Source organism: Pinus tabuliformis, chromosome 7, assembly GCF_031772625.1.
Source record: "Pinus tabuliformis cultivar Carrire ecotype Pingquan chromosome 7, CPIR1, whole genome shotgun sequence".
Classification (NCBI taxonomy): Eukaryota; Viridiplantae; Streptophyta; class Pinopsida; order Pinales; family Pinaceae; genus Pinus; species Pinus tabuliformis.
In genome coordinates this window covers 1,981,147,416-1,981,171,559 of record NC_142293.1, presented here as the reverse complement: position 1 = coordinate 1,981,171,559, position 24,144 = coordinate 1,981,147,416, and the positions used below count along the sequence as shown (strand labels likewise).

Here is a 24,144-nt window from a genome sequence, read left to right as displayed (position 1 = left end):
AATTTTTACCTCCAAAGCCATTATGTCGGCCCATTCTATTCTAGAAGGACCTTCTTAAGATTATATAAACACATTATTTGGCTCTTCAAAAGAAAGGAAGCTAAATGTGCAAAGTTTCAAGTGTGTATGATCTGAAAATATTTTGGACTGTGGCGTATTGCCTCATCAAACGATAGGCTATGCTGAAAGTTTTTGTGACAGAGATCCTCTGAAGGAATTTGCCCCTCCATTAGGGTTTATTTCTGGGCTTCTCGAATTTGTGGATTAGCCAGGATCTTGTCGAAAAATGGCATAATTTTTGTTTATTTTTGGGTTCAAGGGTTTTCGTTGGATAAACCTTTTATTGCAGGCCTATCTCCAACCCAACGAACAATTCCAAGACTTGAACTACGTCTTGATCGTAACCTAAAAGCCATGTATTTGCAGCCCTTCCAGGATCAGTGAGAAACATCATACATTTCTTTGATGCCATCGAAACCGTGAAATGAGATTGATATAGCAGAAACGTTGTGAATCATTGAAACCTACGTGTAACTACAGCCAAATATGATTAAGTGTTATCTCTTCTATTCAACAAAAGGCGATTCCGTGAAGCAATTGTGAATCTATCGAAAGGCAGTGATTTCGGGCTTTTGATCTACAATTTTTTTATTTTTGGGTTTTTGGATTCGCTGGATATTCAGTTTGTGACTGCAGGGAGTTCTTGCATTTGATAAGGGAATTCATTACATTGTTATTTTTAACACTCATCACCTCTAGAGCTAGTTGAAGAAGACTTTCGCTAGGCTTCTTTTGTCTTGTTTGCAGACGGGTCTCGACTCTAATTGTTTTATTGGAACTCATGTATGGCGTGTTACCTGAGACATGGGCATTGACTGCAAAGCCATTACAATGCACTGTTGACAAAAGGTTGTAACACAATTGAAACATTTCTGAGTCTCATAAAGGAGCAGTTCGCATATTGAATAGTCTTAGGGTTGAGTCGTGTGCCTAAATGTAAGCAATCAAATCCATATTGTGTAAACACTTGTGACTGAATGTAAACACTTGTGACTGAATCCCTTGTGTACTGCTCTTCATGTGATATGTTTTATGGTTTTATAATGATGCTTTGAATTGTCTTTAAGAATTTGTGAAAAATAATAAGAAATATTGATTCACCCCCCTCTTAGTATTTCCAACAATTGGTATCAGAGCAGGTCCTTCAGTGGAAGCCTAACAGCTTGAAGGTAGATCCATAGCATACATTATTTTGACAAGATGGCTGATGATTCTGAAGAAGATGTCAAAACACTCAAAGAGAAGATTCGAATTCTAACACGTGACTGGGAGAGGTCTAGATACATGTATGATATACTTCACAATGAGCATGAAAAACTGAAGGATGAAAAGAAGAAGATTGATGATAGTGAGCATTTTACTTATGCTGACAATATCCGACTTAGAGCTCAAATCAATGAGATGCAATCATCCGGAAAGGATAAGGAACTTGATGAAGCCAAGAAGGAAGTTGAGGATCTCAAAGGCAAACTACTAGAGCAAACGATAGGGAAAGAACCTTGACAAACCAGCTCAAGGAAAAGGAAAAAGAAAAGTCAAACAAATGGAACAAGCAGAATAAAGAAAAGCAAATCACCTCTTTGAAGAGGGAACTTGAAGAAGCCAAAAGGGTCGAGGATGTCTTAAAAGGTCAGATAAAGCAGAAGGAAGAAGACTGCATAAACCATGAGCAGGAAATCGTTGCCTTGAGAGCTGAAGTAAACAAACTGAAACAGAAACTCAGAAGTTCGCAAGTGTTGGAAAACATTATCAATTGCCAAAGATCTCCATTCATCAAGACAGGTCTTGGATATATTGGTGAGACCTCACATTCCAATGATGAAGAGCAACCACAAGTCAAAGAATATGAAGAACAACCACAAGAAGAGAACCCTCATCTGAATGATGAAGAACAACCACATGAAGAGAAGCCTCATCCAAATAATGAAGAACAACCACAAGAAGAGAAGAAGTCTTTTGTAAGGAAGTCCTATCCCAAAAATGAAGAACAACCACTTGTCAAGAAGTCCTATCCCAAGAATGAAGAGAAGCCCAAAGTCAAGGTCCTATACAAATCAATCAACAAAGAGAGCTGGAAGACCAATGCTTCAAATCAGGATGATGCATTCATGACACCAACTCAAGATAGAGCATTCAGGTGTGAAAAGAAACAAAAGCATTTTCAGGGACGAGACAGCTTCAGCAGATCTTCACCCCATACACCCAGGTATGCAGAGACATTTCATGGTTACTGTTACACATGTTCTAACTATGGACATAGAGCTCGAGATTGCAGGGGACATAGCAGGAGCATTGACAAAGGGTTTTATCAAAAACCTTGGAGCAAATTTTCTGGAAGACGGGACAGAATCCTAGACACCTATAATAGCGGGAACTACAACCTTTTTACTCCATTATTGAGATCAAATGTAGAGTGTTATTTGTGCCATAATATTGGCCATTTTGCATGAGATTGCAAAAGTGGATTGAAGCAAACCCTGATGCAGGAAGGAAGGGATGTTGAATGTTATCTATGTCACAACTTTGGCCATTTTGCACGAGATTGTAGAAGCGGTTTGACGTGGACCCCACAGAATCATGAAGGTAGGTCATTCACTGGGCAGGAAGACAAGACCACCAGAGTCTGGCAGAGAAAGCAGGTATTCCCATGATCTCTCACATGATTGATAGATGCACAAAGATAGGGGGAGTTTGTAGAAGCATATTGTTCAAAGGGGACATCAACACAGGATCTAATGCAGCAGGAAAGCATGTTGACAGGGGTAGTTTATGCAGAGGTATGTGGCACAAGTCTACAATTGAAAAACAGTTAACATGGATAGAATAGCAAGACAGATATGTCAAACTCATAACAGGTTCAGGGGAGAATAACAGTTAAAAGATTACAGGTCCACAGGATCAAGCATATTAACAGGGGAAGCTTGCAGAGATGATGCAGAGAGCATGTTGTCAGGAGGACCCATATCATTTGATGTGTCAATCACCCTTTGCCATTGATGTCAAAGGGGGAGAGAAACTTGGAGGAGTCCAGGGAGAGAGAGATGCAGGATGCAACATACCTTGTATGCTTGGTGTGTTGACATCAATGACAAAGGGGGAGATTGTTGAACAGGTTGTCATTGATGTCAAAGCGGGAGTAGTTGTAAGATGATTGAGCAGGTGTGTAGCTATTCATTGATGCCTAAGCAAGAGCATGAGCATGTACCAAATAGATGGGAGGTTGCATGAAAGAACCCTAGCTCTAGCGTTTGGATTCTTTGACGATGGGCATACCTCATTTTTTTTGGAGTTTTTGAAGCAGCAAATTAGTGAATTTGTCTTGGAGACTTTGGCCAATGGATTCTCCTCGTCATGCTGATTCTGGTCGTATGTGGAGTGTCTCATGGGTCTTCTTGTTTTGTGAGAAATGCTCAGCCAAAGTCAAATCCCCTTTTTAGGGTCCAAAACCCCAAGGGCAGCTAAGGTGGCATAATAAGGTTATATGGCAACATTTGCCAATGTTGCAACAAAGGTGATGAGGTGGTAGCTTAGTTATGGCATGGCATCCCATTGGAGTAAATGACGAGTTGGCAAAATTCAAAAGTGAAAGGGAAATTGTCTTTGTTTCAAAATTTCAAATTATTTAAAAGATACATCAAGGACTAGCTCCAAGTTTAAGATCAAAAAGAAAAAAAAATGAAATCAAGTGGGCCCCAAATCAAATAATCTATCATAACATGTAAGCATACATCTCAAAGTCGGTGTAACCTTAAAAGTTGGGCGCAAAATTAAAACACAAATAAATTGAATTTTATTTCTACAAAACCCTAAGTTGACTTTAGGATGGTATTTAAATTTAAAAACAAATTAATTTTTAACTCCAAAGCCATTATGTTGGTCCATTCTATTCTAGAAGGATCTTCTTAAGATTATATAAACACATTATTTGGCTCTTCAAAAGAAAGGAAGCTAAATGTGCGAAGTTTCAAGTGTGTATGATCTGAAATATTTTGGTCTGTGGAGTATTGCCTCATCAAACGATAGGCTATGCTGAAAGTTTTTGTGATAGGGATCTTCTGAAGGAATTTGCCCCTCCATTAGGGTTTATTTCTGGGCTTCTCGCATCTGTGGATTAGCCAGGATCTTGTTGGAAAATGGCATAATTTTTGTTTCTTTTTGGGTTAAAGGGTTTTCGTTGGATAAACCTTTTATTGCAAGCCTATCTCCAATCCAGCGAACAATTCTGAGACTTGAACTACATCTTGATCGTAACCTAAAAGCCCTGTATCTGCGACCCTTCCAGGATCAGTGAGAAACATCATACATTTATCTTTGCTGCCATCGAAACCGTGAAATGAGATTGATATAGCAGAAACATTGTGAATCACTGAAACCTACATGTAACTACAGCCAAATACGATTAAGTGTTATCACTTCTATTCAACGAAAGGTGATTCCGTGAAGCAATTGTGAATCTATCGTAGGCAGAGATTTCGGGATTTTGATCTACATTTTTTTATTTCTGGGTTTTTGGATTCATTGGACATTCAGTTTGTGACTGTAGGGAGTTCTTGCATTTGATAAGTGAATTCATTGCATTGGTATTTTTAACACTCATCACCTCTGGAGCTAGTTGAAGAAGACTTTCGCTAGGCTTCTTTTGTTTTGTTTGCAGACAAGTCTCGACTCTAATTGTTTTATTGGAACTTATGTATGGCGTGTTACCTGAGACATGGGCATTGACTGCAAAGCGATTACAATGCACTGTTAACAAAAGGTTGTAACACAATTGAAACATTTCCGAGTCTCATAAAGGAGTAGTTCGCATATTGAATTGTCTTAGGGTTGAGCCATGCGCCTAAATGTAAGCAATCAAATCTATATGGTGTAAACACTTGTGACTGAATGATTCAGACGTTAGAGATTTACACCTACCCTGTCACAGCTATTGATTTGGTTGAGATGTTGGAAGTCACTTTCAAATAAGACAGAGAACAAGAACAAGATTTCATTTCTGTGTTGGGTCATCTTCCTGTGTCAACAAAGGTATCTCAAAAACCACAAAACAGTTTGTAGTGCATTCTCTTGTGTAATGCAGCATATAGATCCAAATGAAAGGAAACAGATCCTCGTGGAGAGTTTCAACCTACTAATCTGGTCCCTAAAACTATATTCAAATTTTGGGCACTTGTTTTCATTAAGCAGAACCAGTGAAATTCCTTTAGGGCTTCAAGTACTGAACACGAGAATCGTTCTCTGTGGCTCCATAACTAGCAAAGAGGTGGTTTTAGTCTAGCATAACATTTGTGACAATGCAGACCTGAACGTTGAAGAAAGACCTAGCCCTTGAAGTGCTAAATGAACATAGTGATAGTTGAAGCCTTTTCAGTCCTATCAACCAAGGAATTTTTGGCAGTGGTATATCTCATCAGTAAGGGTTTCAAATCAGGGTTTCATCAGTGTTCATGCTCAGTACTTGTCAATTGTGGATAATTCCTTAATTGTTTTTATGCACTTGTATCTCTGAAGCAATGCCCAGATTACAGTTGTCTTATGATGAATAGAGATTGGCAGGATGGATTGTCTTTTAGCACCTACAACAAATCATTTTCTCTTGCAACACTTAAGAGTGCAGAACTTTTGAACAGAGTATGAATGATGACAATATTGAGACAGCATCCCTGTTGACATGAGATTCTGTGACAATAGAGTTATGGCATCAAGGGCATATCCAGAGGCCGTATGGCAGTTATATTTGTAGAAAGATGAAACCCTCACGACAGTACCTTGATGTGACAGCGACCTACAGTGGTTGAGACCATTGATATACCAGTGGCCATGACACAAACGAGACCTTGTAATGTGACCATGATAGTGATGACAATCCTTTCGATAACAGTGGTCAATTGATATGTGAACATTGTAAAGAGCTTGTTGTGATACGGGCCTCAATGAATGACAGTGATAGACCTTGATAGCAGTGACCTTTCCTTAATGACAGACAGTAAAGTGCAAGTAGACAGTGGTAGCAGTGAAGTGCAGTAGCAACAGCAGTAGGAGTGGACAAAGGTAGCAGGTTGGAGCAATAGCAGAATAATAGAAAGTCATAGCAGCAGCAGAGAAGGAACGTTTGAAGTAGCAGTGGGAGCAGCAGTATATGTGCAGCAGCAGTGAGTAGCAGTGGCAGCAACAGTATATGTGCAGCAGCAGTGAATAGCAGTGACAACAGCAGTATATGTGCAGCAACAGTGAGTAGCAGTGGCAGCAGCAGTATATGTGCAGCAGCAACATCAGTGAGCAGTAGTGGCAGCAACCATATGTGTGCAGCAGTAGCATCAATGGGCAGCAATGAGCAGCAAAGGAGACAGTGGTTGTAGTAGTGAGCAGCAGTAGTAGTGATTGTACTTGGGCCATTATCCCTGGAACAGGAGCCCAACCTTCAGGGAGAATTTTGCTTCTTTCCAGATTGCTAGAAAACTCTTGGGAGTATTTCACTTCCTTCCGGGTCCTCCGGGTAAAGTATTGTATGTACAATGTACACTACATAATACAACGCTTGTTAAAGCTAAAACCCTTGTGTACTGCTCTTCATGTGATATGTTTTATGGTTTTATAATGATGCTCTGAATTGTCTTTAAGAATTTGTGAAAAATAATAAGAAATATTGATTCACCCCCCTCTCAGTATTTCCAACGTCAGTTTCTATGTTTCAAAATCATATTTAATTTGGTGTAGGCTGCTTCAGTAATTTACTTCAATGTTTCAAGAAGAAATCTGAGATAAGCTTGTAATGTAATTTACAATATAAGTGAAGTAGATTCAGTTGGTTGTAGTAGGACTCCTTCGATTGTTAGATCTAGGAATTTTCACATTGAGGAGATAAAAAATAAACCCCAAGGCAGCCCTACCCACAGTCTGAACAATCCCTTATTCCACTATCAGTCAGTTGTCATACCATTGATAATACCTCAAGCTCCTCCAGGAATTCAAGCACCCCTGATCCAAATGGTTGTCCCAGGCTTCTTGCTAAACAAGTATGCTCCCTTAAACCTGCCTTAACCTCCACATTCCATGTCCCAAGACTACCTCAAGCTCCTGCCCAGGTATAATGAGGAATCTGAGGTAAGAGCATAAAGACACGTAGAAATTTTCAATGCCTTTGCAGAGAATCAAAATGTTGAACATCAGGATGTAGTGTTGAGGCTTTTCGTCCAATCTCTAGACGGGGAGGTCAGGAAATGGTTCAAATCCCTGCCAAATGCTTCCATCAACACTTGGGAAGAAATGGAGAATTCATTTTTGCAGAGATGGGGTGAGAAGAGAGACCATGGGTACATCCTCACTAAGTTCAACGCTATCAAGAAGAAATATGGTGAGGATGTCTCAGACTTCATTAAAAGATTTAATAAGTTGTACAATAATCTGCCCGCTGAAATCAAACCTCCACCGGTCACTGCCCCAGTGGTTTTCGCTGGGGCATTTGATTCAGATTTCAGTTTTACTCTTAGAGAAAGGAGGTCTCCGACCTTAGATCAGATCCAAACCAATGCCCTAGAAGTAGAGGCAAACTATACCTCCACAGGGAAGTCGAGAAGCAGAACCGACTTTGGAGAGAAGAAAAAGGGAAAAGAGGAGGTAGCTTCCACAAGTGGAAGAGAATTTCAAGATCACAAGATAGACGAAATGGATAAATTGATAAAAAAATTATCCTCTAAACTGACAAAGATGGAGCTAGAGAACAAAAGCCTCCAAAGACAGAACTTCCCAGCTTCCAATCGGGGTTTTAATCCCTAGTGTAGAAGGCCTCCACTACAGTTGATGCAAAGGGAAAGGAAAGAACAACAAGATCACGTCCATCCCCCACTATATATAGAAGACGATCTAGAGGAGTAGATGCCAAATGTCAATGAAGTCTAGGGGAATGTGTCCGATGAAGAGCAAGAGGTCAAATTACAAGAAGAGGAAGAGGAGGAGCTTGTTGCAACGATGAGCGACGATGAGATCGTTGATTATTGCAAACGGGTCACTAATCTCATGCATGCTCAACTACAAAAGAGGTACGATCTTCGATCGTCAAAAAAGAGATCGAGGGCACAAGACCAAGACGACGATGCTTCTTCCCAAGAGCCTCCCAAGCTAGCAGACAAGGGGAAAGGACAGTTAGATCCAAACATTCAAAGAAAAAAGGAGTCCTTAGATTTGAGTTGCCATAAGCCCAAAGTTCACAAAGAAGAGAAACGACCTCCTCCTCCTAGACCCATCCATGAGAAGAGGAAGGAACTGATGGAGGTTAACTCTACAGAAAGGGGCCATGTTGTCTTTAATCTTCAAAACGAGCTAGAAAAGTCAAAATCTCGGTGCCTTTATCAAAGCTCTTGAAACAACCCACCTATAGGGCTCAAGCTTCCCAGTTTATGTTTCCATCCGTTCCTGATCAATCACCCGATAGCTTGAACCTCCAAGAAGAAAGGCCAATGGTTGTCTTTGGGCCCCATGTCGAACAACACGATCCCTCCACACCATTTTTTTATGTCACTCTAGTAGTACATGACCTCCTGCTTCACAATTGCATGTTAGACTCTGGAGCTTCTCATAATTTGATGCCATTATCTGTAATGGAGCAACTGGGTCTAGAGATAACCAGACCCTATAAGGATCTCTATTCCTTTGACTCTAAGAGGGTCAAGTGCTTGGGGATGATCAAGGACATGGTGGTTAATTTGGCCCAGATCCCAGCAAAAAGTGTGGTAATGGATATTGTAGTTGCTGACATCCCAGCGAGGTTTGGTATGCTTTTGTCCAGGTCTTGGGGATCTAATATTGGAGGGTCCATCAAGCTAGATCTGACTTATGCTACCATTCCTACCTTTGGTGGAGAGGAAAGGAGACTGTACAGGGAATCCAGATTCGTCAAAACAGTCACTAGAGCTGATTGTTCAGACAATGCTTGTATAGAACAGAAAGAGACATCTCCTGCTTTATGCTAGAAGAAGACGAATTCATCCTAGAAGAAACACAGATACAGCCTGCAGTCCAATTGGACCGACAGCTCAAAGAGTGTAGCAAGGTATGGAAGTTATATTTTGATGGGGCAAATTCAAAAGAAGGAAACGGGGCAGGAGTATTGCTGATATCTCCAGAAGGTAACTTAATTCCTCTATCCTTCAAATTGGAGTTTGAGGCCACCAACAATGTGGCAGAATATGAGGCATTGTGTTAAATTATGGTATGTTCTATGCTTAGAGCAGTTTACTTCAATTCTTCTTATTAGCCACTGTTTAGTAATCACATAAACATAAAGTAAAATGCTGATAGAACATTAATAGATCGACAGAAAACAAGCCAAGACAAGAGACACAAGATGTGGCGACTAGCCAAGGACAAACCCCAATGCGGAGAAACCCTTTGATTAATTCTTCTTTAATCTTCAATAGTTCAGCAGAGAGAAATAATACAATTCAAAAATCTGTAATTTTATAACAGCAACAACAAACCCTAAATAAGCAAAGTCAAACTTAGTCAAACAACCTCGGATTAACTTCTAGTCAACCTTGAAGAACTCGATCTTCAACAGCAACATTTGGCAGCCCAAAACAGCCCTTGGTCAACAGTCAAAACAACAGTCAAAGATCAGCAGTCTGCGGTCAACCCTAACCAGTCAACGTTGGTCAACGCAGCACCCAAATAGTCAATGCAAGTTATCCCTTGGTCAACGCTTAACAAAACAGCCTAGGACTTGGTCAACGCAGCCCTAGAAAAGTCAATGTTGCCCTAAAATCAATGAACACTGCCCTAAACAGAAAATGCATCCTTCTTGCACATGTGAGAGAAGTTGCTCCTTCGCTGGCCCAAAGAGATGAGGAGAGAGAAGATGTGTTGAGATGAGATGAGTGAATAATGACTCAACCTCACTTTTACTTATATGATGTGTTGGGCATGTGTGCCACACATTTAGCTGTTGGCCGACCTTGACAATTTGTCAAGTAGATACAAATAAATTCATATCTCCATAAATACTTGTCGAAATCGGATGATCGTTAGATCAATCCTACACCTCTCGATGAGAAGAATCTAGGAAAAATAGCAGCTGCCATAAATAAGATGACCCACATGGAGTTTGGCCCTAGTTTCCAATTTTAACACTCCCTCTCAACTAGGGAGAACTCCAACTGCTACTCTGTCTGACCATCGGTACTATCTCTGCCATCAAATGCGCTGCCCTGCACTGCTCGGCTCTGCTCTGCTAAACTATGAAGAAGAAGAAATGATCGAGGATGTATCGTACTATCCTCCACTGACCCGAAGTCAGTCTCAGAGTGTGTCATACCACTCTCACTGATCCCAAATCAATGGAGGTCATCCTAGCATAGGGAGTACGGTAGATATAACGATGCGTCCATCGATGTACCACTGATGGTCCCTAACCCCATTTCCCTACTCATTGATCAGATGAGAGGTACTTCCCATGAGTCCCAGACTGCATGGGTAGGATGCCTCGATAGGAGAACTAATCATCCTGCCCCAAAGTTGCCACAGGGTATCACAAGGGAAGGTTGAACCTTTCACCCTGTATATAGCGCACCACTAGGGGAGGGCGAGTCACCCTGTGGTTGCATGTAGCTCCAGGAAGTACCCCAAGCCCCCCGGAGCTCCTAGAGCTCAATGTATGCATCATACACAACCCTCATAAGAGGGTCTCTCAACGACACCAAGTCGTTCTAGGAAAGTCAAGAATTTGACCTTTCCTAAGGGCTTCGTCAAAATGTCGACGACCTGCTCATCTATACCGATATGTTGGAGCCTTATTGCTCCCCGCTGCACCATATCCCGGATATAGTGATACCTGATATCAATATGCTTGGAGCGATCATGAAATACGGGATTCTCTGATAAACGAATCCCACTCTGGTTGTCACACAGGATCACGGTAGTATCCAATGTAAATCCAAACAGCTCACTGAAGAGCTTCCACAACCAGACCACCTCACAAGAGGCCATACTCGCAGCAACGTACTCTACCTCAACGGTGCTCAAAGCCACCGACTTCTACTTCCTGCTCATCCAGGATACCGAGGCAGATCCCAAAGAGAAATAGCACCTAGAAGTGCTCTTTCGGTCCACCACACTGCCTGCCCAATCAGCATCGGTATATCCATGTAATCTCACATCTCCGGCAGTGTATCTCAACCCATAAGTGATTGTCCCACGAAGGTATCTCAACAAATTCTTGGCACCAATCCAATGTGTGTGGTGAGGCTCAACCATATGTTGACTCAATGTGTTGACTACAAAACATATATCTGGACGGGAATTCACCAAGAACATCAATGCTCCGCTGAGTTGATGAAACTCGGTAGCATTTTGTAAAACAGGTCCGGCGGCACTACCGCTTAACTTCTTGAAGTCAAGCTCCATCGGGGTGGTCATAGGCTTGCAGTCCACCATACCGAATCTCTCCAATATCTTCACCACATATTTTCCTTGAGATAGGAAAATCTCTCTTGGCTTCTGCCAGACTTCCAGTCCTAGGAAATAGTGCATCAGTCCTAGGTCCTTCATCTCAAACTCAGAAGCCAACTCCCTCTTACATTTGCGAATGAGAGGGTCTGCACCTGTCAAAAAGAGGTCGTCAACGTACAACACCAGTATGAGAGGTTTGTCATCTTCAACCTTAAAGCAAAGATTAGGGTCGGCTTCACTTCTAGTGAATCCCAACTTCATTGAGTAGCTATCGATCCTCTCACACCATGCTCGGGGTGCTTGCTTCAGCCCATAAAGGGCTTTCTTCAACCTGCACACATGAGATTCCTGATCAAGAATCTCAAATCCTTTGGGTTGTTCCACATAGACTTCCTCTTTGATCGAACCATGCAAGAATGCGGTCTTGACATCCATCTGATGTAGGTTCCATCCTTGCGAAGCAGCAAGGGCTATGATCGAGTGGATGGTGGTATATCGAGCAACAGGTGCAAATATTTTGTCATAGTCTATACCTTCCTTCTGAGAGAAGCAACTAATAATATTTCTTCTATTTGTTAATTTATTTAAACAAATTATTTGTAGTTGTCTATGGCAAATATCAAAATGCATACACTATAGTCTTCACAAATTAATTACTATGGAAAATAAAAGTAAGGAAAATACTAGCACAACAATAACACATTAACACATTTGCTTTTGGACAATTGTCCCTGGAAAAACCCAATGTGGGAAAACCGATGCAGCAAATGAGAGTTTCTTTCATTATTCTTCAGCAAAATCGCATGGACAATCTACTGATAGCAGAATAGAAGAAGAATCACTGAAAGAAATTTTACAAACAAATTTCTCCACTCCACAGTGAATTTCTGACACCTGAGAGGACCTGCTGCCCTCGCGTTAGCCACAATGCGTCAACCTCTGCGCATGACTGCGCTGCTTGCATCACTTCCTCTACGTGGGTGATCTGCGCCCCTCTTCTACGTTGCCTCTTCCTGTCGTTTTCTGCACTCTCGACTATTTGCTGATACCCTCTCCCTCTCACCTGCAACTCACCATCTCATTCAATTTCCTCTTGCCGAACTTCAGCCAATGAGAAAATCGATCTACTTGGGTCACTGAGTATCTACCGAGTGTATTTTCCAAATGCCCATCGAAGTCCTTATAATCCTGTCATTGACCATTCAACAACCCAAATTAGATTCTAATTAATGGCTCAGATCTTTTTGACTTGATCCTTGTCTTCTTCTAGAAATTTCACACCCAATTTAATTAATACCCTTTAATTATTTTAATTTCCTAAGTTTAGACTTAGGTATCCATTAAAAATAATTAATTATTTTATTAAAATTGTCTTCGGGTGGAATTTCCCAAAACGATTTCTGGGTATTCTGGAATATATGTGTCCTAGCCTCCCTACAAATTTTGAGGCTTAGAGCACATCCGATGCTACCAGAAATCAACACTTGCCCTATGCTTTGGTCCTCGTCATCTCGCTGGTAGGCCCAACTACCAACTAGCTTAGACTCAAACTCACATATTGGCTGAGACTCCATCTTGAGAGCTCTATCCTGCTCTTGCTCAACCATCACTTCTCTATTTTGAGAACTTCTTGGCTTGTTGCTCAAGACTATGTTTGTCTCTACCTACAACTTGCAGAGATTCTTCATCCTCACACCTATATGCTTCTTACTTCCAAAAGCTAAGTGTTGGAGGTAAGCCTTTCCTGTACTAAAGATGACATCATAACCCTTGTCCTCAAGGGTAGCTACCGAAACAATATTTTGCTTTAATCCTGGAACATAGAGGACATCTCTAAGATGAAGAGGATTACCTGACTACCTCCGAAAGCTGACAGTACCAACTCCTCTAGCTGCATACATACCATCATCTCCTAGCTCGATCTGAAACTACATGTTCTTCTCCTTTAGGTGGTTAAAATTCTTCTTGTTCCCAGTCATGTGGAAGGATGCTCCTGAATCAATATACCATACATAGTCATCTGTTGAGCTTGTCATGCAAACAATCAATGAGAAATCTTTCTCGAATTGGGCAAAAAGTGCATCTACCTCTATTGATGCAGCTACATGATCCTTACTGGACTTCTTCCGCTTAGGACACTTAGTGGCATAGTGTCCAAACTCATGGCAATGGAAGCACTTGATCTTGCTTAGATCCTTCTTCTTGCACTTTTGACTAGACTCGGCCACTCCTTGGCCTTGTTGCTCTTGCCTGCCAAGGCAAAGTTCTCCTCGTCCTCTGTCTTCATCAATCTACCATCTCTGGTCCCTCTCCAGATCTCTTCCTAAACGCAATCATCCATAGCCTTTCCCAACTGGGAAAATTTTCTTGCCACTTACTGCATCTTGGAAACCATACCAAGACTTGTGAAGTCCTAGAAGAGCAAAACTCACAAGGTCATGCTTTGGTACAGTCATGCCCACACCACCCAGCTCATCTCATACCTGAGTGAACCTTGACAAATATGTGACGATGGGCTCTCCAGCGCTCATCTAGATACTCCTTAGCTTCTCCTTAAGAGCAAGCTTCTTGGTATCACTAGTATTTTGATATAGATCTAAAATAAATTTGAACATCTCAGAAGTTGTCTTCTTCTAATGGATATGAGGAACTATATGATCTTTGACCCCTTCTATAATAATCCTCCTGGCCTTGATATCATTCTTATTATTTTGGGCCAACTGTCGGGGATCTTGTGGTGGTGGAATTGCATTTTTAACAAACTCTCCTGCCCCATTATCCTCCAATACTATCGTGATCCTCCCTTTCCAAGAGACGAAGTTAGAGGCTCCCTCTAAACGGTGGTTAGATCTCAACCCTTGGAACGCCATCCTGCTTACCCAGAGAGCTCTCCAACACCTGCCCACTAACAGCATTATAGTCCTTCACAAGAGGTTGTACTTAGGGCACAATAAGGCCACTTCTAACAGCCCTCCTATACTGTACATAAGTTTTCACCAAATCTATCAAATCTGGACCTACACCAACTTAGCAATCATCAACTCGAAAGGTCAACAAAAACCATACCTTTGGACGCCCACTTTTGTCCTCAAACTCTCGACCCTATGCACACTGTTATCTAAAGTTTTTCGGCCCTGGTTAGGGCACCAAAACAACTCAACATCTTGGCCTCAAAACTTTCACAAACCCTCCTCCACAAGCCCTGATCTCCTGCGCTAGAACTCAACCCTTCTTTACAGCTCCTCTAAGGTGAAATCTACCTTAGTCCAGCCTACTATCTAGGGCTCGGCCCTCCTGCAATAAACAGAGACAAACTTGACCTGTTTACAAGGTGTTTGCACCACAAATCATGCACAGAGTTCTGCCCTAGGCTTGTGTCCAACAGTCCCTCTACTCAACCCGCACAAGAACATAGAAAGAAGACCCAACCTTGCCCTTCTTCACTTCCAGCGTGACTCCTTTACAGGTTGTCGCTACCTCAGTCCTTTTCAAATGATGAGTTGCTCTTGTGATGTATTAATCAACTTGTGTTGGTATTTATACAGATCTATGCTCTGATACCATGTAGAATTTCCTTGAAATTCTGGAACTGCTTGATGAACTAACTGAAACTAGGTTCGATTCACTAAGACCTAAAATTTCTCTACTATAAATCTACAGCAGAATAAAACACTGAAATAAAGACACAATTACATAAGATTTTTTCTAGGGAACCCAACTAGGAAAACCCTCTACTTGCTATAGATTTTATTGACAAAAAATTGAGCAATTGATCTCTTTACAAGGTGATTTGTTTCAATAGAAAACAACCCATTCTTCATTGTTAATACTTAGTTGAAACTCCCTGCAAGAACACCTGATCTAGCTCCTCTTCCTTGCACTGTCTGGCTCCTATTATCTAGCACTGGAAATCACTATTTCCTAGCGCAAATCTGAGTCCATATTTCCTAGGAATTTCTCCTAATTCCTAGCGTTGATCTGCAAGGAATTCTTTGTCACAAGACTACGTATAGGCTACTCCTAGATATGCTCTTCTCACAAAAAGCTCTCACACACACAACCTGTGCATACAAGAACGTATCAAAGATGTAGCATTGATCTGCAAGGAATTCTTTGTCACAAGACTAGGTATAGGCTACTCCTAGATATGCTCTTCTCACAAAAAGCTCTCACACACACAACCTGTGCATACAAGAACGTATCAAAGATGTGCCTTTGTCCTCCTTTTATCAATTTCGATCATGCTACATCTGGCAAGTTTAAACTTAGAACATAGAGTTGACTTGACTTGTTAACTAAGTCCAACTCACTCACTAACCCGTTCTTGCCTCAAATAGACACTCGTCGTTTTCTAAATTTAAACTTGTTGTACATAATTAGACAATTACAGACTTGGAACTGCAGTTGTGATTGACTAGGTTAATTGAGTTCAAACTAAACTCTCTCCAATCATGACTTGGAGTTTATAACTTGCCCTTGCCTCAATCTAAACTAAAGCTCTCAACTCGTCTTATCCAAATTCAAATTGCCACTTGGAGACCCAATTAACTGACCCTCCAACTCCATGCATGAATCTGTTAACTCTTTCATCTCCATGAACTCGTTCTTGACAAAAGGAAGACACATCGTGGTCTTTCTTGACTAAGGCACAAGTCAAGAAGGACCTTCCCTCGCTACTATTTCCAACAATATGAAGAAAAATAGACTGTTACAAGGTTGTGCCTGTAAGCAAAAATGGATTGTTGCAGCAAATCCAAAAAAAAAAATTGGAAGGCAAATCCACTTACCTACACTTTGAATCTCCTCTAAAAGTTGTTTCTCACCCTTGTTGGCAATCCAAACGCTCCCACAACTCGAAAACAGCGAACCAATGAGTAGGAAATCGCCCTAAAAGCAAGTTTTAAAGCACATGAGGGTCTTTTCTTAGGGGACATGTGTCAGAAAATCGGGACATAAATTTTGCACATGTTGTGATAATCCCACTTAGCAATATTGCTAAGGGAAATACCAATTTTGTCAAATTTTGGATTACTATTTAGGAATAGTGGGTTGCAGGACCCCTCTTAAAAGTTTTGAGCTAAAGTAAGTGCCCAACATAGGAGAAAAGAGGAAATCGAATGGTTAGTGGATGGTGGGGGCCACCCCAAGGAAGAAATACGCTCCCCTCTTGGTAGTATGCACTCTTGGAGGGAAAGAGAGTGGGAAAATCTAAGGATGGGCCCCACATGGGGAAATTGGAGGCACAGTGACAAAATAGGGGGAAGCACTCACTTTGGGGCATCTTTGATCATTTGAACACGCTTGAGCTGAGAGCTAAGTCTGCATGTGATGTTGAGCACAGGAGATTTTCAAGCGAGAATCTCACCCTACCTTCGGTGGACTTCGAGTGCCAACCTAAGGAGGTGTATTGCATCATTTCAAATCTGACCAAGGAGCTTGCCAAGTGAATTCATGGAGATGGACAACAAGTGGGACGTAGAAAGGAAATACGCAGTGATTGGAGGAGCTAGTTGTGGGGCTATGATTTGTTGACTTTCCAGAGCAATCTAAGGGCCATCATCTGCTGAAGATTTGGAGAGTTTCCAGAGCTCCATTCCAGGGAGAGTTGGTTGGGCCAAGCATTCATCAACAAGGACTGTGTGGGCCTGCGTAGTAGTATTTCGTGCCACACGTGGAGCATTGGGAGGAAGAGGATTTTGGGACTGAGACTTGTGGGGGAATTCAGAAAGGGGATTTACTGAATATTTCAACCATTTTGGGGATCTTCAGCAGTGACATCTACAGGTGGGCCGAAATACCAAGCAACTAGAGGAGTTAGGAGAAATCGGGCCGAAATTCCAGATTCAACATTTGGCCAAACCCTTTCTGGGTTTTGGTGGGTTATTGAAGGAGAGACCAGGGTTAATATCCCGGAAATTTTTGAGCACCTGAAGAGGGCCAAATCAGCCATTCTTTCTAGCCAACACTTTTTTGGAAGATCAGCGCAGAGCTATTGAGGGATCTGCGATTCAGCAATTGGGGCAGTTGATTTCATCACTTGGGTTTTGCTAGCTTGCCTTGGGGCAAGCCCAAGTGCACATATTCCAACTTCTATTGTACCCCATACGTTATAATAAAATGGCTCAGATCAGTGCAGTTTTTGGCTTATTTCATGGTGTCTAATTTGTGTGGAATTTTTGTGGGTATTTTTGCTAAATTTTCCTTAGGGATATTACACGTGCCCAAACTCATATCATTTGCCCAGGGCACGGGTCAAACTCGTTCTGGGCATGTGTCATCATGGTGCCATGTTCAATGCAAAGGATTCATGGGAGGGGGAACATGTCATGTCACTTAAGGGGGAGATATATAGTTGTTATAAGTTATTTTCAGATTTGTTATATGCTTGGGAAGTGTGGCCTAAGAGCTAGAAACACCATTCCCTTGTAGTACATTTGTTTGTTTGTTTAATGTTGTTTTCTTTTTTGGAGGGCTGCCTTTTGTATTTGGTTGAAAAGAAGTGCAGTATATGATCTTGTAATTTATATTTCGGATTCAGCCCTTAGGCTAAAAGTTCACAAGAAGTAGATCCAGGAAACCTTGATGTTGAGGTGGAATTTTTGAATTTGCATTAAACATAGTAAATGGAAATTATATATATGAAAATCTCCCCCACTTTAGTTTTTTGTCTCATTCTAGAACTGACAAAGAATCAAGAGGATCCTTGTTCAAATAATATTATTTTATTGAATACTTATGTCTGATATAAATGATAAGACTTAAACGCACATGGCTAGTAAACAACTTCCTACAGAAAATTGCCATACAATCATTGACATTTCAAAAAATACTAGAAGGCAAGTTCCAATGCAAAATTTGATTGGAACCTGTTACCGCTCAAATTAGCAGTGGTCCTAAAAGGGGGATCCTAGAGGGGCAACTGTTAGGTCAAGGGCAACAATGGAGCAATAGCCCACTGTCACCTCAGCGAAAGCTCCCTACTCTTTACAGACTTTCACCGATGGGAGGAGACCTTGTACGAAGGGAATCACCTAGACAAATTGGTCAATAAAGGGAAAAGAGTGATTCCTAAAGAAGCCTATTCACAAGAGAGGCTCAATATATGGGTTGCTTGCCCAAGAGGCAAGATGAAAGGCTCTCTAAGAAGGGCCAAGAGGGTCTTCGGGGATAGGTTTAGGGAATGAGACTTCTTGAGGAGGGACCTAGTCTTAAAAACCCTTATGAAGACTTGGTTTCCAAATGGTCTTTGAAGAATTACCTTCCAAAAGTTATGGGACCACAAAGGACCAAGTGGACCCCAGGTTAGGTCAAGGGGATAGGATTGAGCAAACAATGATATGATTGACCTAATTAGGGAGGAGAAGGGGATCAAAGAAAGAATTTTCAATGAAAGGTAATGCAATGATCCCAGTGAAGTCACTAGCCAAGGAAACCTAGGGCAGGAAATGGTCCTCTAGCTAGAGCTTGCAATATCTCGAGATGCCACCGTTGGATTTGCTTCAAATTTGGAGGGCCTCTAAAGCAAACTCTAGCGCAATTGTGAACCAAAAATCGAAATATTTGGATGCCTAGATTGTGAGATAAGTGATGCCCTAGGTGACCATAGTAGGCTAGGCCTAGAAAGAAAGGGAGAAGGTGAGAAAAATATGCTTTAAGATGATCACCTATGGAAGACCAGTGCCTATTCCTTTGGGAGAAATGGAGTCAAGAAGATTCCAATGATTATGATGGTTTCATTCATTCAAGGAGGCCTCTAAAACAATTTCGCGTGACAATTAGGGCATGAGGGAAATTGCTTCAAGGTCTTTATACTTCAATGTGCAATATGTGATGACTTATCAAGATAAATTTCAATGAAATATCTCTAGGAACATTCACTTATTCAAACATGGCCCATAACATGATGCAGTGTTAATAAAAGCAAATTTATACCCTTTCACCAAAGAAAAGCAGCGAAATTTCGACCTAGTATAGCAAAAATCTCAGCATCATTTATGTGACATAAACAAGAATGACAAAATAGCATTAAAAGAGCACTTACATGTGAGAACAAGTATATCCAATCATCATCATATGCCAATATAGAAGCTTCAAGACAAAAATGAAGATATCCAAGCATCAAAATTCATCCGTCCAGCCAATTTTGTCATCCAAAAAGTATAGCAAAATCTCTTAAGAGAGAAAGATCAATTCAAGTGATGATGCTAAAATGAATTCATGTCACTTGTATTTATACACTTCTAATGAGTTTGATTTAGCTAATTAGGCCTACATTAGCCCCTACAATATAATAATGTACAAAATAACAAACTTTTTGGTGATAAGCCCACCAAACTAGCTCATAAATAAAAGAATAAGTCTCTCAAGAGGTCGAATAATGAATAGTGCATGTCGTTGGGCCTTGGAGGAGGCCTAATGGAGTCCATATGTGCCATAATGTCTAGTTGAACTCCCAAAAGCAGTGGACAAGGGGTTGGCCCCTTGTAATAACCTGTGGTGCTCGAAATGACATGTGGGGACACAAAAGTGTCCTCATGTGTCTCCCAACAAATCAAGGATGTTTGTAGATCGCCTACAAGGGCTAGGATGATGGTGTAGGTGATGCCACATCATCGTGCAAGTTCAGGGACATCTGGAAAGTGTATGGTGCAACTCTGGGGCCAGCTGGGCATGATGGATCAGGTGCATCTTCTTCGTCCAATAATTGAACCATGAGCAATCTCTGAATGGATGTGGGGATCCATGGAGTGTTGTCTGCTGTTATCGAGTCCCGTGGCTCTCTACACACACCGTACAGGTCCCAATGTAGCCCTCTGGGGTCAGGACCCCATAGAGGGAGACCAAGCCCAAATGGAAACCACCTGCAATCCTGCATAAAATCCAATGTGTTCCCGTGCCTTCCAGCACACCAAGTCATTAAAGAAATCAAGTAAAAGAGTTTATAAACCATGGATAACAAGTGAGCACTTCATAATGGCATGCCCTTCCATAGTGGGCTTTGGCATGTGCTAATGTCTCCCAGCTCCAAATAGGGTTAACCAGGCATCCTATTAGGTGGTTTCTACCTCTAAAGGGGGTGGTATGTCTGTGGTACATCCTTCAAATGGTGGTGGCATGTGGCATAATGATGGAATGGAGTAGGGAATGAAAGGGGGCAACCTGGATCACATGCCATGGTACAAGGGTAGCTAATAAAAGGGAAGCCCACACTTGGGTAAATAATGTGTAGGAGGGAGCAATCATGGTGCATGAGTTACCTCGGCCTTGATTTTTCCACCCTTCTTCATATGTCTTTTTCCTTTTTATGATTTTATTTGGTTAACTGCTCGGGGCTCTAGGTAATGATAGCATGATGCGTAAAGTATAGCAGTGGATACCCCCTTATAAGGTGGGCAGTTCATCTCCCATCGAGGGTTGGGACAATCACGGATTCCTGAATGATAAAGGAGGCTCATTAAGGGCCATGTAGGAACCAGGATGATGGCCATGGAATGGGGTAGAGCTCATGTCATGGCTTTTACCCACACGCTAAATGCTTTTTTCCTGACCATCTTTTGCATTTTGCGGTACAATTTCCTATTTAATGTGGCCAATTATGCTTTTCCTTTTTCTTTTCGCTGCATCAACCTCCAGGCATCATTCCAAGCCCGACCCAAGATGTGGGGCAAGGGGAGGGGGTGGCTGACCCTATGTGGACCCAGGTGGGAGGAGAGATGATTCGAGGTGTAATGAGCGGAAGGGGAGTAATATATGCGAATTGGGGAGCGGGACCACGCAACCAAAATTAGGGTTTCCCATGTAGTACCATCCCTAAAACCAATAGGTGAGTAAAAGAGATCCCACGGGACTAGGGTGCAAGGTTAACATCCCAAAAGAGACCTAAGGGACAAGAGCACAGACTTACCACTCTTTCCGCCGAAGCCCCCCATTAATCCATGCCCAAAGTTTCCATGATAAATAAATTAGAATACTCACTAACCAAATAACAAGGCATACATTTAGGTTTGGGAGGCCCACCTTCAAACATACGATCATGACAGATGGGTGAGGGACCACATGGTTGGCTCAGGTGACAGAGAAATGGCACATCGAGCTAGTTGGTGTCTGCAAAGGGCTGCTTGCTTCTGGTTGAGGACCATCATGGAGAAAAAAATCTCCTAAGAATATCACCCACAAAATGGTGGGTAACAAAACCCACATACAAAGTTTAAGTATTGCTTTTGCTCTTTGATGGAGGTAAAATGAGCTTGTGAAAAATATTGAACAAGTCACAACAAAAGCAAAAATAGAAAACGTTGTAGATATAAATCTCACACAAAGGAAAGCATAGCGATGTGATAATGTGCAATCATACTACAAACATTGTAAACTATAGCAAAAAGTTGTAACAACGAATGATAATAGTATTCCATTGGATAGAAAAAGCTTTGAAATAGAGAACAAATCTTGTACCAACTGAGCATGACCTTACCTCTTTTTTCTTCTCCCACTTCCTCTTAACCTCGTGAAAGGGATCTGCAATGTTTATAGGACATTACGAGGCACTATAAAAATCCATGGCCAAAACAAGTGAACAAATTATAATTAATATGTAACTAACAAGCTAGCCTTGTAAAAAAATACAAAAATCAAGACACGCCTTGGGTAAATATAGCTGTAGAGCAACTGCCCAATGTCACAAAATCATGAGCCAACTATTGGTTTTCTTTAAACTTGTTGGCATTGTTAATTGATGAAGATAATATATTTCGCTTTACATGTGCTATGATATGAATATTGGCAAGGGTGATGAACCCTTTTGACCCTTATGCAATTTGGTTATTCCATATTTTAGTACATTTTTTCCTGGCCAACAATAGAAAAGAAGGATATTTCACGAGGGGTCTGGTTAATAGTTTCCATGACAGAGCCCCCGATTTATGTTGCCGTGTTAGTGTGACCATTTTGTGGATGAGGCCTAGTGCAAGTCGGGTGAATTTGACAGAAAAGCTACCCAAGTCCCATTTTCATAGTCAAATGTCATAATAAAAGCTAGTATGATAGAGAAGTCCAACCCTCGTATCAAAAATAAGCGTCATGGCTAAATTTGACAGAAAAGCTACCCCAGTCGCAATTTAATGGCCAGAGTTCATAGGATTGAAAAGCTGATATAATTAAAGATTTTGACACTCTCCTATCTGCTAAAATAGGGTTCACCGAACCGAAAAAACGAAGGATATGCTATGATATAATACTCGAAGCAGCTCGAATGGTAATTTAAAACCATGGATTTTTCAGTTCTCTTTGCTCAAATTTCTCGTTGATAGACACATTGATAGAATGCAGTATGGAGCCCCTTCAACTTTATCTTGAATAATTTCCATGTGGAAAGCAGCCCTTGAAATAATATTTCATTAAAGCTCTTTCACTCTACATAATAATTTGACAAGAGTACAAGGACGTGTAAGAATCGCAGAGACTTGCAGTGCACAACCAGAGCAATAAAAAGAATAAAACGCACTTCACCATGCCCTAATAACAAACAGAGATATGACTGGCTGCACAAGTTGGGGAGATTGATCGTATTGTGCTCCAATATTCAAAAGAACTTAGAAGGTCAACAACCGCAGAGCAGTTATCTAGAGGCAGTATAACAAGCAACCCACAAGAGAAAAAGATAAGAGACGCAGTTTTGAGCTGGGAATGACAAGTGGAGTCAATTCTTATCTGTTCCAGCTGAACAAGATTTGAATGTGTAAATTAACCAGAACCCAAGTATGAAGAAAAAGCAGAGACATGTCTACCTTGAGTTAGTAGCTTCTGGGCGGTCTCATTGGGATCCATGTTGGATTCTTTGAGGGTTGCATGTATTTCTTCGTCTGAATGAGTCCCTGCAATAATTTCTTTTATTGTTTGTATGGTTTTTCTCAAATCAGCAGGGATGTGTGGTGGAGAGCTCCCCATTGTTTAACAACAACAGAACAGATCAATATTTTTCAGTCCTATTCCACTGAAACCACCTGAGATGTGTGATGCGGCTTCTTCTTTGCGTAGACACCACGAAACAGAAACGATAAAGGAGCGCACATGACCCTCTGGAGGCCTGGAGAGTATCCTAGTTGGAGTGGGAGGGAAAATTAAAATAAAAGATAAGAAGCCAGCCTTTTTCCGATGAACTGGACAGCTTTGAAATTCTGGCCAAACCAACCAACTATATCGTTTGATTGGATTCGAAGCCATTTATTTTTATCTTCCCCGAGATCTTTTCACATGAATCCTTTGTAGCTTTTTCGCTTTTCATGTTTACAGCATGGAAGACTAATATGATTAAAGTAGTCGCTGTTATATATATGTTATCATCTTGGGGCATGAATTTCAAACTTCGCAGAGTGATCGAATAAGATGATTTGGTTTCAGATTGCAAGCATATTTTTATTTTTATTTTTTAAATGAATGGTGTTCCTAAAGGTAGTGGTTGTTCCCCGAGAATAATATTTATTTATTTTTTAATTGATGGCGATTATAGAGGTAGAAGTTGTTTGATTGGTTATATGATAATTATATTGTTTATTTAATTTGTTTTATATATATATAATATTTTTTTACTGGGCTGAATGAATTTTGAGAAGAGGTAAGGAGGGTGTTTACCACTATATTGATTTTCTC

At 41.1% G+C, this 24,144-nt stretch overlaps 1 protein-coding gene across 3 annotated transcripts in view; it reads right to left on the bottom strand.

The window, feature by feature from the left end:
- Window positions 1-23,810, bottom strand: part of LOC149256416 (uncharacterized) — a 160,492-nt gene extending 136,682 nt beyond the window's left edge. For 2 of the 3 annotated variants that reach the window (XM_089460742.1, XM_089460743.1), the window contains exons 1-2: window positions 23,283-23,810; window positions 21,971-22,014 (exon numbers count right to left, since the gene is read on the bottom strand). In XM_089460742.1, coding sequence (XP_089316868.1) covers window positions 21,971-22,014; window positions 23,283-23,442 — 204 coding nt within the window. In that variant the 5' untranslated portion in view covers window positions 23,443-23,810. The remainder of the gene's footprint in view (window positions 1-21,970; window positions 22,015-23,282) is intronic. The other variant, XM_089460744.1, reaches the window with a different exon arrangement.
- Window positions 23,811-24,144: the final 334 nt, after the last annotated feature.